Source organism: Prionailurus viverrinus, chromosome C1 (genome assembly GCF_022837055.1).
Source record: "Prionailurus viverrinus isolate Anna chromosome C1, UM_Priviv_1.0, whole genome shotgun sequence".
Classification (NCBI taxonomy): Eukaryota; Metazoa; Chordata; class Mammalia; order Carnivora; family Felidae; genus Prionailurus; species Prionailurus viverrinus.
This window is the reverse complement of record NC_062568.1, coordinates 171,150,889-171,165,162: the sequence shown is the minus strand read 5'-3', so window position 1 is coordinate 171,165,162 and position 14,274 is coordinate 171,150,889. Positions and strand designations below refer to the sequence as shown.

At 47.6% G+C, this 14,274-nt stretch overlaps 1 protein-coding gene across 2 annotated transcripts in view; it reads right to left on the bottom strand.

Moving 5' to 3' along the window:
• GLIS1 (GLIS family zinc finger 1) overlaps positions 1–14,274 on the bottom strand; it is a 231,231-nt gene that overhangs the window by 88,991 nt on the left and 127,966 nt on the right. For both annotated transcript variants that reach the window (XM_047873787.1, XM_047873788.1), the window contains exon 3: positions 2,448–2,625. In XM_047873787.1, coding sequence (XP_047729743.1) covers positions 2,448–2,625 — 178 coding nt within the window. The remainder of the gene's footprint in view (positions 1–2,447; positions 2,626–14,274) is intronic.

Sequence of the window (14,274 nt, the reverse complement as noted above, 5' to 3'; positions counted from 1 at the left end):
GCACATAGCAAGTACTCCAGGATTGTCACTCATTAGCAGCGAGAATTAAATGAGAGATGTGCACAAGCACATTTCAGGCACTCAGAAAGCGGAAGCCATGTTTATTAGTATTAGAAAGCTGGGCCCGGGGTGCCTGGGTGGCTCAATCGGTTAAGCATCCAAACTTCGGCTCAGGTCATGATCTTGTGGCTCGTGAGTTCAAGCCCCGCATCAGGCTCCGTGCTGATAGCTAAGAGCCTGGAGCCTGCTTTGGATTCTGTGTCTCCCTCTCTCTCTGCCCCTCCCCCACTCACATTCTGTCTCTTTCAAAAATAAAATAAAAACATTAAAAAATTAAGAAAGCAAAAAAAAAAAAAAAAAGCAAGCAAGCAAGCAAGCAAGCAAGCAAGCAAGCAAGCTGGGCTGGAGGCAAGAAGGCCTCCCAGAACCCAAGCAGTGGGTCAAGGAGCCAGGGAACAGGAAGGGGGCAGTACGAAGGGAGGGGAGGGGTCCCTAACATAAGGCAGTCCAATGGGAGGAAGAAGGGAGAGGATCCAACTGGATGTGGGACAGGGGCTAGAGCCCTCTGTTGCTTCAGGAAAATGAGGGGGTATGATGCTGTCACATCAGCAGAAGAAATGGCAGCCCCTGAGATCAATGCGTATGTGGGGTTCTAGGTACAGGCTCTAAATCGTCAAAATGACACTCAAAATGACAAATGTTTTGGATCATCTGTATCAAAATAAATAAAAGAAAAATTCCACCTGCTTTAGCTTTCCCTAAGTTAGCATAGCTTCTACCCTGAGATAGGAAGAACTTCCCTGGAGAAACCAGATGCTGCTGGGGGAGCATCAGTGAATAATCAAGCAGATAAACGCACTGGCCTGTCACCGACCAACACGCGGCTCGAAGTTGAAAAGATGCTTGCTCCTTGTTACGTACTCAGTTGCGTCCCTCCAAAAATCCCATGCTGAAATCCTAACCCCCAGTGGGATGGTCTTTGAAGCCAGGGCCTTTGGGGAGGTAAATGAGGTTAAATGAGGTTGTAAGGGTGAGGCCCTAATCCAATATGATTAGCATCCTTAGAAGACGAAGGGCGTGCAAACAAAGGAAAGGCCATGTGAGGAAGGTGGCCGTCTGCAAGCCAAGGAGAGAACCCTGAGGGGACACCATGACCTCAGACTTCCAGCCTCCACCACTGTGAGAAATACACTTCTGTTGTTTTAACAACCCAGGCTGTGGTGTTTTGCTAGGGCAGCCCAAGCAGACTAACACACTCCTAGAAATCAGAAGTCTCACTAATACCAATGAAGGCCACAGGGATTCTATATGCTAAAAAAACAAAAAAACAAAAAAAACAGGGCTCCGTGTGGAAGAATAAGCATCCTGCTATTTAGTAATATCTCTCACCTGAAGCTCTTACTGGACCGTCAACGCCACTGAGGAACTCTCTGCTTCTTCTTTTTTTTTTTTAACGTTTATTTATTTTTGAGACAGAGAGAGACAGAGCATGAACGGGGGAGGGTCAGAGAGAGAGGGAGACACAGAATCGGAAACAGGCTCCAGGCTCTGAGCGGTCAGCGCAGAGCCCGACACGGGGCTTGAACTCACGGACCGCGAGATCATGACCTGAGCCAAAGTCGGCCGCTTAACCGACTGAGCCACCCAGGCGCCCCTCCGCTTCTTTTGCCAAGGCATCTCCAGCATCCTACAGTGCCCGGTGCACATCACATAATAAATGATAAGAGAATGAATTGCGAACAGGCAACTGGGCCAGGTTTTAGCATCTCTTATCTGTGAAGCAGGCCTCGGCCAGCATGCCCAGGCGGTGAGGTGCAGGCCCTGGGGCTGAGCTATGGGAACAGCGGCCTGCCGGCGGTTGACCTCTGCCTGTCAGAGGTCACAAACCAGAGGGCACAGAGGCACCGCTGGGACCCCAGGAGGCAGATTCCAGCCTAATACGCAATCTGATAGAACATCTGTCCACAAGTGGACGTCACTGGAGATGTGCAAGCACTGAATGAAGGTCACCTGGCAGGAGGGCTCTGCGAGGTATGGCCTCCTGGGGCAGGAGATGGCCCCAGGCGGAGGAGCCCCTCCCTCCAGGAGTAGTCCAGGGTTTGGACAGCACAGTGCACACAAACCCTGAGCTGGGTTTTCCATCCCCATCCCACCATGCATCGTCCTCTTCTGAAATTACTGATTCTCTGTGAAAAGCCACCTCGGCTTCCGCAATGGGGAAAGACACCCCAAGAAAACCATCTCCGTCTCTCATGAGGCAACGCGACGCAAGAGGTTCAAGGCCTAGACCAGGCAGCCACCACTGTGCTACCGGGCTCTGGCTGGTCCCCGGCCCTCCCGTGCAACAGTTCCCCTGCGTATCCCACAACCGGGCAGACCAGGTGAGGTCCTTGACCTTCAGGAAGTGTCCGCAGAAGGCAGCTGATGGGCGAGGATAGAGCACCTACCTGCTAGGGTGGGGGAAGTGCAGGAGCCTCTCGCAGGCTGGGGGGTGGCCCCGGGGTGGTGGGGTGCCCGCGGGGAGGAAAAGGCCCTGGCGGCAGGTGGGGCCGGGGCCCTCCACAAGGTCCAGGTCCAGCAGGCTCTTCTCCGAGCCTGGCGTGCAGTGGCCGTAGCTCCCGTTCACTGTGCAAAGAAAGACAGGAAGAGGAGACAACGTGAGTGGAGACAGCATGCAGAGGGGTGCAGGGAGAGGGCAGTCTCCGGGGCACAGCGTGGGACAGAGCACACTAACTGAACCCCTGCTGCATTCAAAGCACTGGGGATCCCTTATTTAATTTCCATAATCAGCAGCAGGATCGGGAATAAAATCCCCAATACTTAGATGCGGATGCCGAGCTCCAGTAGTCGAAGGACCCTGACACAAGCGCTGAGCCCTGACGACGTACCAACACCCTGCCAGGTGCAGGAAACAGTGGCAAACCAGGCAGACGAGCTCCTGCCTCCTGGAACGTAACCATCTATGACCCTCACATTGGTCACCGAGCGCTCATGTGACAAGGTGCACGGATGCATGCTGGGGCTGCGCTGCCGGGCAGGCCGGGTGAGCAGCTCTGATGTCCGTACGTCCCGGAGCAGGTGCTCACTCAACAGCATCTGTTCTTGTTCTCACCAAAACTCAATCTACGTTATTCCCCAAACTGCACCACGTCACGATTCTCCACAGTTCTTTGACAGCCTCACTGTCACATGCCCCGCCTTGCCCAGCTACTGGGTTTTTATGAAGACTAATTGAGGGAGAAGATATGAAAACTCTGGAAAAAAAAAAAAAACTGTACACAGTGTAACAAAACTGTTAGGCAGTTGTTAGAAGCTACTTCCTCTCTCTGGACCTCAGCGTTCTCTTCTACAGCACGAGGAGGGTTAATCTGGAAGCTATCTTCTCAGTCTTTCTGTCCTGTCACCTGGCAGCCATAACCCTAAGGAGGACAAGACACGGCCTTTGGGGCCTGATGGACCTCGGGGTGAACCCCGACCGCCCCTAACCAAGTCTGTGCCTTGGACACATCCCTCCCCGAGGCTGACCCTCCGCTCCCAGCTCTCCAGAGATGACTGTGAGGTTTTGAGAGCTGAGGTGCAAAGCCCCCAGCACAGTGCTGGCACCTAGTGGGTGAGCTCCAGGAATGGAAATTGTTCTCATGGTCAAACAGCACTCTGAAAAGCATGAAGTGTCCTACAGATGTGATAAAGCATTATTCTTTTTTATTTAATGTTTTATTTATTTTTGAGAGAAAGAGACAGAATACTGGCAGGGGTGGGACAGAGGTAGGGAGACACAGAATCCGAAGCAGGCTCCAGGCTCCGAGCTGTCGGCATGGAGCCTGACTCGGGGCTCAAACTCACGAGCCGTGAGATCATGACCTGAGCCGAAATCGGACGCTTAACCGGCTGAGCCACCCAGGTGCCCCTATGATAAAGCATTATTAGCAGGCCCAGGTATTGTCCAGTACGGTCAACTCTGAGCAAGACAAGCCGTTAAGATGAGCAGGGAGCTGCCCCCAGGTCCTGATTTTAGCCGCCGAGACTGAGGATGAGGAGAGGCACAGCGGAAGCAGAGGCTCAGGGAGCTTATGTCACTTGCCCGAGATCACACAGCTAGTAAGAGTCTGGGCTGGATCTCTGGCTCAGGTCTGTCGCACCCAAACCCCAATTCTGAATCGCTACGTGACAAAAAGTAGCCTCTTAGACAAAAATGCAACCCCATCCTCAAGGATCCACCTCACCCAACCCTAACCCTCGCCCAACCCGAAGGGGGACTGGAGCCTCCGTGCTAACTTGCCGAGTGCCTACAGCTCTGACAGGTTCCAGGCATCCACCTGCCGAGCACATTGCAGTTTGCAGCCCGGAAGCAATGCTCCCAGGGCTGAGGAGGGGCTCAGCTGAGCCTCTGCATTCCCAAGCACAGGCGAGCCTGCTGGAGAGGGCACGCATGAAGATTTGCTCAGAAGCGCCTGTCACCTTCCCTGGGCTCATTCCTGCTGCGAGGAACACTCACTCCCGCTGGCTCCGGCTGCTGCTGGGCCAGCCGCTCACAAGCCTATTTTTTAATAACTTGGTTGTTTTTTAATTAAAAAGAAATCCCTGGTAACAAATGTGAATGGCCTGAGCTAATGAGAGCAGGCTGCCGCTCGTTTAGCCCCAGCTCTGCTTGGCGGTCTCTCCCTTTTCCAAATCGTTTCTGCATGCGATTTTATTGTCCCATTGAGGCAGACCCTGGGCCTGGGCCTCAGAAAACTGTGGATAATTTTATGACCATTAATAGCATTTGGAGCAAAGAAAGCTTAATCATCACACGGGGCTGTTTTGCCAGGGTCTTTCTCCCAGTCTTTGGGTTGGGGAGGTGGTTCTGAGCTTCCTCCAAAAACCCACCAGACCCACTGGGGGCCTGGGTTGCTTACCCTCCCTTCACTTAAGGAGGATGTGTGGAGCGATGGAAGGTGGGCCCCCAGAAAGGCGCCGGGGAGCCCAGCGCTTATCAAGCCCCTCCTAGGCATGAGGCACATGGTTCCCTTCAAGGAACCATTTTTCAGATGAGAAAAACTGAGGTTTGGAGAGATTAAGTGCCCCTGACCAGGCTCGGGAATAAGAGGTGGGGGTCACAGTTCAAACCCAGCTCTCTCAGACTTCAAAGCTTGAGTTCAGTCCTGCTGCTTCTCAGCCAACCGATGAACAACTGAGGACCCCCACACAGGCATCCCCATCTTTGACTCCAATGAAGATCATGTTTGGGGAGTCTTGGGGGAAGTCAAAGTACAACCATTCCAATGGCTCCTGAACTTCAGTCTTTGTCATAGGATAGGACCACTCCATCTACAGACAAGCACATGAAGGCTCAGAGAGGTCTAGTGGTTTACCCAAAGTCACACAGGGAGTAAAGGGCATTGCTGAGATGCAAACCCATCACCTCCGTGGGAAAAAACAGTTATTACCCGACAAATAATTAAGGCCCGTTGGCTTCTTCTCCACTGGATATGTAAGATGTCTTCCTACAATAAACAAAGAAGCCGGCTCTTGGAGGGAGGAAAGAAGGAGCCCCTCAGGTCACAGTTTGGCACTGTTTAGGGCTCCAAGCCCATCCAAGCCCTTGTCTTGTGTGACCCTCACAACACTCTGGATAAATGCATCAGCCTCCCTAACTCGCAGAGGGAGGGGAGCATCAGAGCTGGCAAGCCAATGTCCCAGGTCTCGTGGCAACTGCTGGCACAGTCGGGGCCCAAACCCAGGTCTCCCAAAGCCCATGCCAGACCCTTCCCTGGGCCACCTGCTTTCTCAAAGGCTGGAAATTAAACCATAGACTATAATGTGTGTCCCAGAGATGCTGTTACCACTGCCCACCACGGGTCCCAGTCAGCCAGGGGGCCTCCCACTGCCCTCCCACCTACTGGTATCTTGCTTCTCCGTCCCCAAAGGCATCCCAAGAACCACCCCTGCTCACTCTTCATCTCCAGGGAGCAAGGGCAGAGTCTTTTCCTGCACAGGCAGGGGAATGAGAAGGGCACATTGGCCCTGCTGCCCTGAGGCAGGCTGGGGGAGGGAGGTGCCCTGGGAAGGGCTGTGCCCGCAGCCATGTCTCTCTCTGTGCCACTGGAGCCAAGAGCAGATCCTGGACCTGGTTTCCATGTAAATGAAGCTTCACTGGAGACTTGGAGGGTGAGGAAGTCCTATATTCGCTTTTATAAGTTAGGGAGAAATTCTAGAATGTTAGGGCTGGAACCGACTGCCCACTCATTTAATGAACAGATGAAGAAATTGAGGCTCAGAGAAGGAAAGGACCTGCCTTGGTCAGACAGCAAATCCACAGCACAGCCTGGATGGCACCCCCGGGACTAGGTAAGGGTTTGGTTTAGTTTCCTCTTTAAGTCTCTGTTTTCTCATCTGTAAAATGGTGCTAACAGCTACTCACAAGGTTGTGAGGACAATCACACGAGATTTTGGACACAATGCCTTTGGCATGGTGCCTAGCTCACAGCACTTGAAAAGAAATGAGGATGATAACAATAATCATTTTCTTCTCCTATTTATCCATGAGGGAGGCAAAGCCCCTGTATTCTAGCCCCAGAATATCAGGTCTGGCTAACCCTGAGGCCAGACTCAGGACAAGTCTCCAAGACTCAAGGGTCACCAAATGCAGGACCGGGCAGCCTGAATGAGGTCACAGCCAGCAAATCTGAAGCAAATGACTCCAGTTACACACCAGAGAGTTTTGCAAATTACCGTAATGACTTGGCTATAAAGTGGTACCACATATAAGGTGACTCCCCACAAGAATTTTAATTTATGCTCAAACCTGCCAAGTCTGCACAAGAAGAACAATGATGCATTCAGCATCTCAGGCCCAGATGCCACCTCCTTGCAGTCCCAGGAGCAGCCAGCAGCTGGGTCTAGGAAGGCCTGCACAATGACTGTTCCTCGTTCACCAACAAGCAGAGTTTTAGTGTCCACCAGGTGCCAGGCTGGCGATAGGGTACCACACTTCACAGTATAGAAAACATTTTGCAGCCATCACCTATGACCTTCACCACAACCGTCAAGAGTTGGCTGGGCAGGCTCAGAGGGGGCAAGCAATTTGCCTAAGCTCACACAGCAAGTGTAGGGCTCAGACATACACTGAATCTTCTGACTCAGCTATCTAGTCTAGCAAACATTTTTACTCTAACAAATGTTTTCTAAAAAAGGGCAAAGCAGCAAATATTGTAGGTTTTGCAGGTCACAGTCTGCCACAACTACTCAACAGTGAAAAGCAGCCGCAGACAATATGTAAATGAATGAATGGGGCTTTGTTTCAATAAAATTTTATCTAGAAAAACAGCTCATTGATTCTGGGGCTGTAATCTGCCAACCCCTGAGCTCATGCAGCATTTAGAGATAGGGTTTTTGCAGTTAGAAAGACAGAGATTCAAAATATGAAACCATCGCACCTTCTTGCATCTGTAACATGGGGAGATTTTTAGAAGGTGGAGTTGATGTGAAAACCCCTGGAAAATACTGAATGCAGGGCTGGCCCCTTGCAGGCATTCAATAAATGAAGTCCCTTTGGCCTGGATGGGGGGCCCTCACAGCCTGGGCTCATCCCTCCACTTGGGCGTTACCTTGCACTCCCATAGTGCTTTGCTGCTATGCTGCACACATCCTCACCCACCCAGTGAGGACAGCCTGACACCTCCCAAACTCCTCTGGGCCCTCAGAGCTTGGGAGTAGTGCATCTCCTTCCAGGATATTCCCTGCCCTCCGAGCTCCCCTACCTCAGCTCACAGCAGTCTCTGTGAACAGCTACCATTCAAGGTGTACTTTATGCACACCCAGCGCATGCCAAGTACTTGAAATATTTTATTTCTAAATCTCCACCATGTCACCACAAAATCAAGATTACACCACTCTGTACTACCACACCGGTGCTTTTAAGTGCAGTTAGAACCCTGCCTCCCCCACAAGTCTATAAAAACCTTCGGGACAAGAGTTGTGGAGCCCCAGAGTTGCTAAATGTCAATGCCTCCTGAGACATGATTTTGTCCAACTTACTTCACATACAGAACACATGAACCTAGATGAAGGACAGGCTTATCTTGGTCACACAGTAAGGTTCTTTAGTCACCAAGGCCCCCTTGGAGATATTCCCCTCATTCCTAGCACACGGCTGGACCCGCAGGAGGTGCCTGGAAACCCTGGGAAGGTGGGTGGCTGGAAGGACTGTCACTGTCACTTGTTTTTGTGACACATCCACCCAGATTGAAGCCCTGGCCCTACCCTGAATTTTCTGGTTACGTGACCCTAGATGACCTACCTCACCCTTCCGAGCCCCAGTTTCTTCATATGTAAAACAGGGATAAGAATCCCAGCTCCAGAAAAAGGCAGTGAGGAGTAAATGAGTTAATGTATTTAGAGGCACGGTGGGTGCAGCACCCTAGAAAAGGTCCCTCTGTTTTACTTTCTTGACGGGCTGAGGAGATAGAGTAATCGCCTTCCAGGGTGACCTGTGTCTCTTGGGACAGAAATGCGTGTTCCCAAGTAGTGAGCACTAATGGCCAAAGAAGGGCAACTTCAGGCTAATGGGGTCCTGAGTCTGAGCCTGGGCTCTGCAGGCTCGGTCAGGGTAGAGCAGGGCCCTGGCCCCCTCTCTGAGCCTCAGCTTTCCCCTCTGAGTAGTGGGAGTGCCAGGCCAGGGCAGGAGGAACACTAGAGATCCCACAGAGTGGGAGACAAGAGCTCCACTTCACAGGCCCAGGAAGGGCGAGTGGTTCTCTCAGGACACACAGCAGAAGCAGGGCCCGCACTGCCACCCTGCAGGACCCCTTTGGCCTCACCAGGCTGCACCGTCCCCTCCCTCTCCTCACCAAACCCAAAGGTCTGGCAAACAGCAGGAGGTGGGGCCTTCTGAAAGAGGAGAAGCAGGAAGGCACACAGCCAGATTCATTCTCATGTCCACAGACCAGGTGGGATGAGCTAGCCAAGGCCCACTCACCCATGCTGGAGCCACCTTGGGGCATTCACAGCCATCAGGGGGCCTGTAACCTTGTCAGGGCTTCTGGAGCCGCAGAGCCTAATGCTCAAGGCCTCACACCGGGCTTATGGCTGCCCATCGTCTCTTATCCCACATCCCCCAAACTCTATAAACTCCCCCTTTAAAGCTAAGCTAGATTTATTTACGGGAACTCAGACTAGTGAAACCTGAGAAGTACTAGGCTCTTTCCATGCCAGAATTACCAATGCCATTTTCCAGAGCAAGAGTAACTGACTTGTCCAAGGTCACGCAGCTGGCAGAGGGTGGAGTCGGGAGATGCAAGCCCAGCTCTCTTGGACTTGGAAGGCAGGATTGGCCTGATGTTGTTGCCCATCATGAAGGGATTTAGAGGCAATGCAGTGATTGCTTCCCCAGTGTGTTAGTCCACTTGGGCTGCCATAACAAAACACCCCAGCCTGGCTGGCTTCAACGATAGACATTTATTTTCTCACAATTCTGGAGGCAGGAAGTCTAAGATCAAGATTCCTGCTGATTTGGTATCTGGTGAGAGCTCTCTCCCTGGCTTGTAGATGGTGGTCTTCTCGCTATGTCTTCCGTATGGCCTTTCCTCAGTGTATGCAAAAAGAAAAGAGAAAGAGAAAGAAAAGAGAGAGGGAGGAGAAGGAGAAGAGGAGAGGGCAAGAAGGAGGGATGGAGTGAATGCACATACCCTCTGGTATCTCCTCTTTTAAGGACACTAATTGTATTGGATCAGGCCCTACCCTTATGACCTCATTTACCCTGAATTACTTCCTTAGAGGCCCCATCTCCAATTACAGTCACACTGGGGGTTAGGCTTTCAACATATGGATTGGGGAAGCACAAACATCCAGTCCATAACACATAGTATTCATTCCTTAACAGAGTCCCATATTTCCTATATCTATGGGGCTTGAGAAGGAGATTCAGTATAGATAGCATGTGGGATGCAGATTCTGGGGCCTAACTAACTAGGTTTGAATCCTGGTTTTTCCGTTTACTAGCTGTGACCTTGTCTGGGTCAAACTATTTAACATCTCTGTGCCGGTTTATGAAGTTGAAATGGGTTCCTATACCACACGTAAAATGCCTACGATAGATAGTACCCCTGGCACACAGTAGACCCCATGTGAGTGTTTGCCTCATTGTTTTCTCATTAACCCACTCCAGAGGGGGCTGTGGAAGCCTGAACCAATCAGCATGACGTTCTCTTGCCAGCCACAGTGCCACAGTGATTGGCACACAATGCAAGTTGGTTTAACTAGAGTCCTGGAACTTCTGTTGACAACTGGGGAAAGAGCAGCCTCTCCTCCCTTACATGCAAGTGAGGAGGCATGAGGCCCTGACAGCTAGGGGGAGCCATCTTGTCTTCCCACGGGAAGTTGGTTGGAAGGCAAGAACAATAAACCAAGAGACACTAAATCACAGCATTGGTGGCGCTAAGAACGTTTTGTGTGAAGAGTGAAGTTCCAATACAATTTTAAGCCTATCTCAAATGGGTTTTCTGTTACTTAAAACAAAAAGCATCCTTACTAATACAATATTCTTCTAGAAAATAATTCTTATCTACTGTGACAACTTTTGTTGTTGGGTAGTTCATTTATACCATTTATGTTTAATGTAAGTAACTTATATTTTGCTTTAAATCTACAATCTTACTACTTGTGTTTTATTTGTCCCACCTACTCTATATTCTTTTTCTCTCTTGCATTCTTTCAGATCAGGGATTTTTTTTTATCATACCAGTTTCTATCTCTATTAACTTACTAAACACACATTCTTTTATTATTAGTGGTTTTCTAGCAATTATAGTCTCCATCGTAGACTTATTGCATGCAGTCTAATACAGACTAGTATATTTACTATCTCCTGTAAAGGGCAAGAACCTCATGACTCTACACACACACACACACACACACACACACACACACACACACACACACTTTCTTTCTCTTGCTCTCTCGCTGAGTTATTCTTGTGTGTATTTTAATTCTACATATATTTTTAAACCTCACCAGACATTATCAATGTTTTATATCGTCTATATTTATTCAAATATTTTACCTTCTACTGATTCCATATGGGAGTCATTTTCTTTCTACATGAAGGTATTTAAAAAATTGTTAAGTCTGCTGACAAAGAATTCTCTCAACTTTTGTTTGTCTAAAAACATTCTTTTTTCCCCTTTACTCCTGAGTGATATTTTTGCTGGGTATAGAATTCTAGGTTGGCGGTCACCTTCTTTCAGTACATTACAGATTCATTCCACTGTCTTCTCGAGTTCATCATTTTTGCTGAAAAGTCATCTTTAAGTCTTTCAAGATACTACATTGCCCCCCATCTCTATTTTTAAGGTTTTCTCTTCATGTTTCATTCTCAACAGTTTGACTATGACTAAGATGTGCCTAGATGTGATTTTCTTTTATTTTAAGTTTATTTATTTATTTTGAGAGAGTGATTTGGGGGGGAGGCAAAGAGAGAGGACAGAGAGAATCCCAAGAAGGCTCTGCACTCTCAGCATGGAGCTTGTGTGGGGCTCCAACTCACAAACAGTGAGATCATTACCTGAGTCAAAATCAAAAGTCAGACGCTTAACCAACTGAGCCACCCAGGCACCCCTAGATGTGAATTTCTTTGTATTTATTCTGCTTGAAGTTCATAGGGCTTCTTAAATATGTGGCTTGATGTCTTCTGTCAGTTTTGGTAAATTGCGGGCCATTATCACTGTGGATATTACTTCTATCCATTATCTTTCCTCTACATTCCTGGGGAAACAATGTATGTTAGACCTTCTCATCATGTTCTATAAACCTCTTATGCTCTTTTCTGTATTCCATCTTTTTAAACTCAAGCTTCAGTCTAGATATTGTCTACTAATCTATTTTCCAATCCATTAATCTTCTCTTTAGCCATATCTAATCTATTAAATCCACCTTTGAGTCCTTAAGCTTATTGTATCTTTTAATTTTCCAATTCATTGATTTTTACAGCTTTCAGATATGTTGAAATTCTCCATTTCTCTATTTTCTCAAACATATTCATGACAGTTATTTTAAATGCTATGTCTGATAACCCCAAAATGTGGACTACCTGTGAATCTGTTTTTATCATGATTCTCCCCCTCTTGCTCCTGTTTCCTTGTATCCCAGATAATTTTTGACTAAATTCCCAATGTTGTGTATGAAATTTTTACAGGCCTCAGATGATGTTATCTTCCTAAGAGAGAATTTCCTTTTGTTTCTTAAAAAAAAAAGTTTATTTATTTTGAGAGAGAGAGAGCGGGTAGGGAGGGAGTCTGTGTGAGCCAGGGGAGGGACAGAGAGAGAAGAGAGAGAAAGAATCCTAAGCAGGCTCCACACTGTCACAGAGCCTGACATAGGGCTCAATCTCATGAACCATAAGATCATGACCTGAGCCCAAATCAAGAGTCAGACACTTAAACAGCTAAGCACCGAGGCGCCCCTCTTTTGCTTTTTATAAGTAGTTAAAAGAGGGGAAGATCGTCTTTATCCACTTTAGGTTTTAGCTGCTTTAAAGCTGGGCTTAAGTCTTTGTAAAAGTAGCTCTATGTCTTACTCATCCTTTCTCCTAGGATGCTGCCCTTCAGGGGTCCCAATTAAAAGCTTGGGAGGCCAGGGCTCCTCTTCCTTGGTTGACACTAAACTTCAGTATGTGTCTTCCTAGAACTTGAAGCTGTTGAAAGCTCTGCTTAGCTTCTCAACCTCTTAACTGCCATACTCTGTTGATTTCTCAGCCACTTAGCCTGAGCCACTTAAGAACCAACAAATATTTTGAAAGGAAAAGCAACACACTGAATGTTAGGCTTGCATTTTGCCACTTCCTGTCTCCATGGAATCTTGGCCCTTCCAGAACTGCCTATCTTGGTAACCCTAAACTCCAATTTTTGTCTCTCCAGCAAAGTAAGGTTGTAGAAAGCTGTTCAGCTCTCTCTTAGTCCTACACTACTTGCAAATTGGCAAATACCTGAAAGGAAGAAGTGGTACAGAGTGTCAAATCCACATCAGTGTGTTTCTTTTCTCTTCAGAATGTTGGTTTCTCAAGCCCTTGATGTCTTGGTAGTCCTCTGATGTCTTCAAACAGTTGGTTTTTATATTTTATACAAACTTACTTGGTATAGCCAAATGTAAAAAGCCCCTTCCAGCAAATAATTTTAATGACTGTCTAGTATTCCATCATATGGTTGTACATACTTTATTTAACCTAGCCTCCAGAATTGGGATTAAGACTGTTTAGAAAAGTTTAAAGCTAGAAACCATCATGTAATGAATGTCCTTATAGACCTGTCTTCATGTCCGTCCATATTTACAGCCTTAAGATAAATTCCTAGATGTGGGATGGCTGAATCAAAAGACATGCAAAATTTTAAGAATTTAGCTACCTGCAATTCAAATTGCTCTCCAAAAGGAATATGAATATATCATTTGATACCATCAGCAGTATAGGAAAATACCTGTTTCCCTGTACCCTCGCCAGTCTGGTATTCTTGTTAAAACAAACAAACAAATCTCTTAATTTACCATTTCAGGGTTGTTTATAACAGAAAAGAGTAGGAGACAGCCTGTGTATCTAATAATACAACAATTATTAGGTAAACTACAGTAAGGTTCTTCAGAAATTTCACGTGCCCATTAAACATGATACAGTAAAATCTCACCATAATGCAATAGCGTGGCGCAAAAACTATAATTAGTTAGAAGTACAGAGTTATGTTATTACATAATTTAAAAATTATACTTTTGGTGGTTTTCCAGCTAATATGTGGGAAAAAAGTTCTTAGTTATTAGATATGTTGGGAATAGCCCATTTACCACAAAATACACAGCACACAAGGAACTGAGAAAGTCTCATGTGGTTGTGAGGCGGTCAGTTCCTAAGACCAGCATGCCTTGCAAGCCCCAGAGAAATGAACAATCTCACAGCCCCATTTGTGAAGAGAAGGGATGGAGGGCAGAGGCAACGGCCAATCATGTTTTATATGAATTTGCCTCATCACGAGGCATCTGATACGTTTTGCTGGATTTATCAAAGGCTTTAATTAGAAGGGAAAATATTTATGAGAAGTATATTCAATGGAAAGGGCAGGATTCAAAATTCCATAGACATGAAAATAACCTGGGTTGTAAAAAAAATGCAAAATTTCCTTTAATATCAAATGCAAAATGTACATCAAATGCTATTAACTCCTTCACCCACTTAACACATGTACATAAATGCCCATGTGCCAGGACCAGGCACTAGGCACCAGAAATGCAGTGTTCTAGGTACCAGTCACCAGG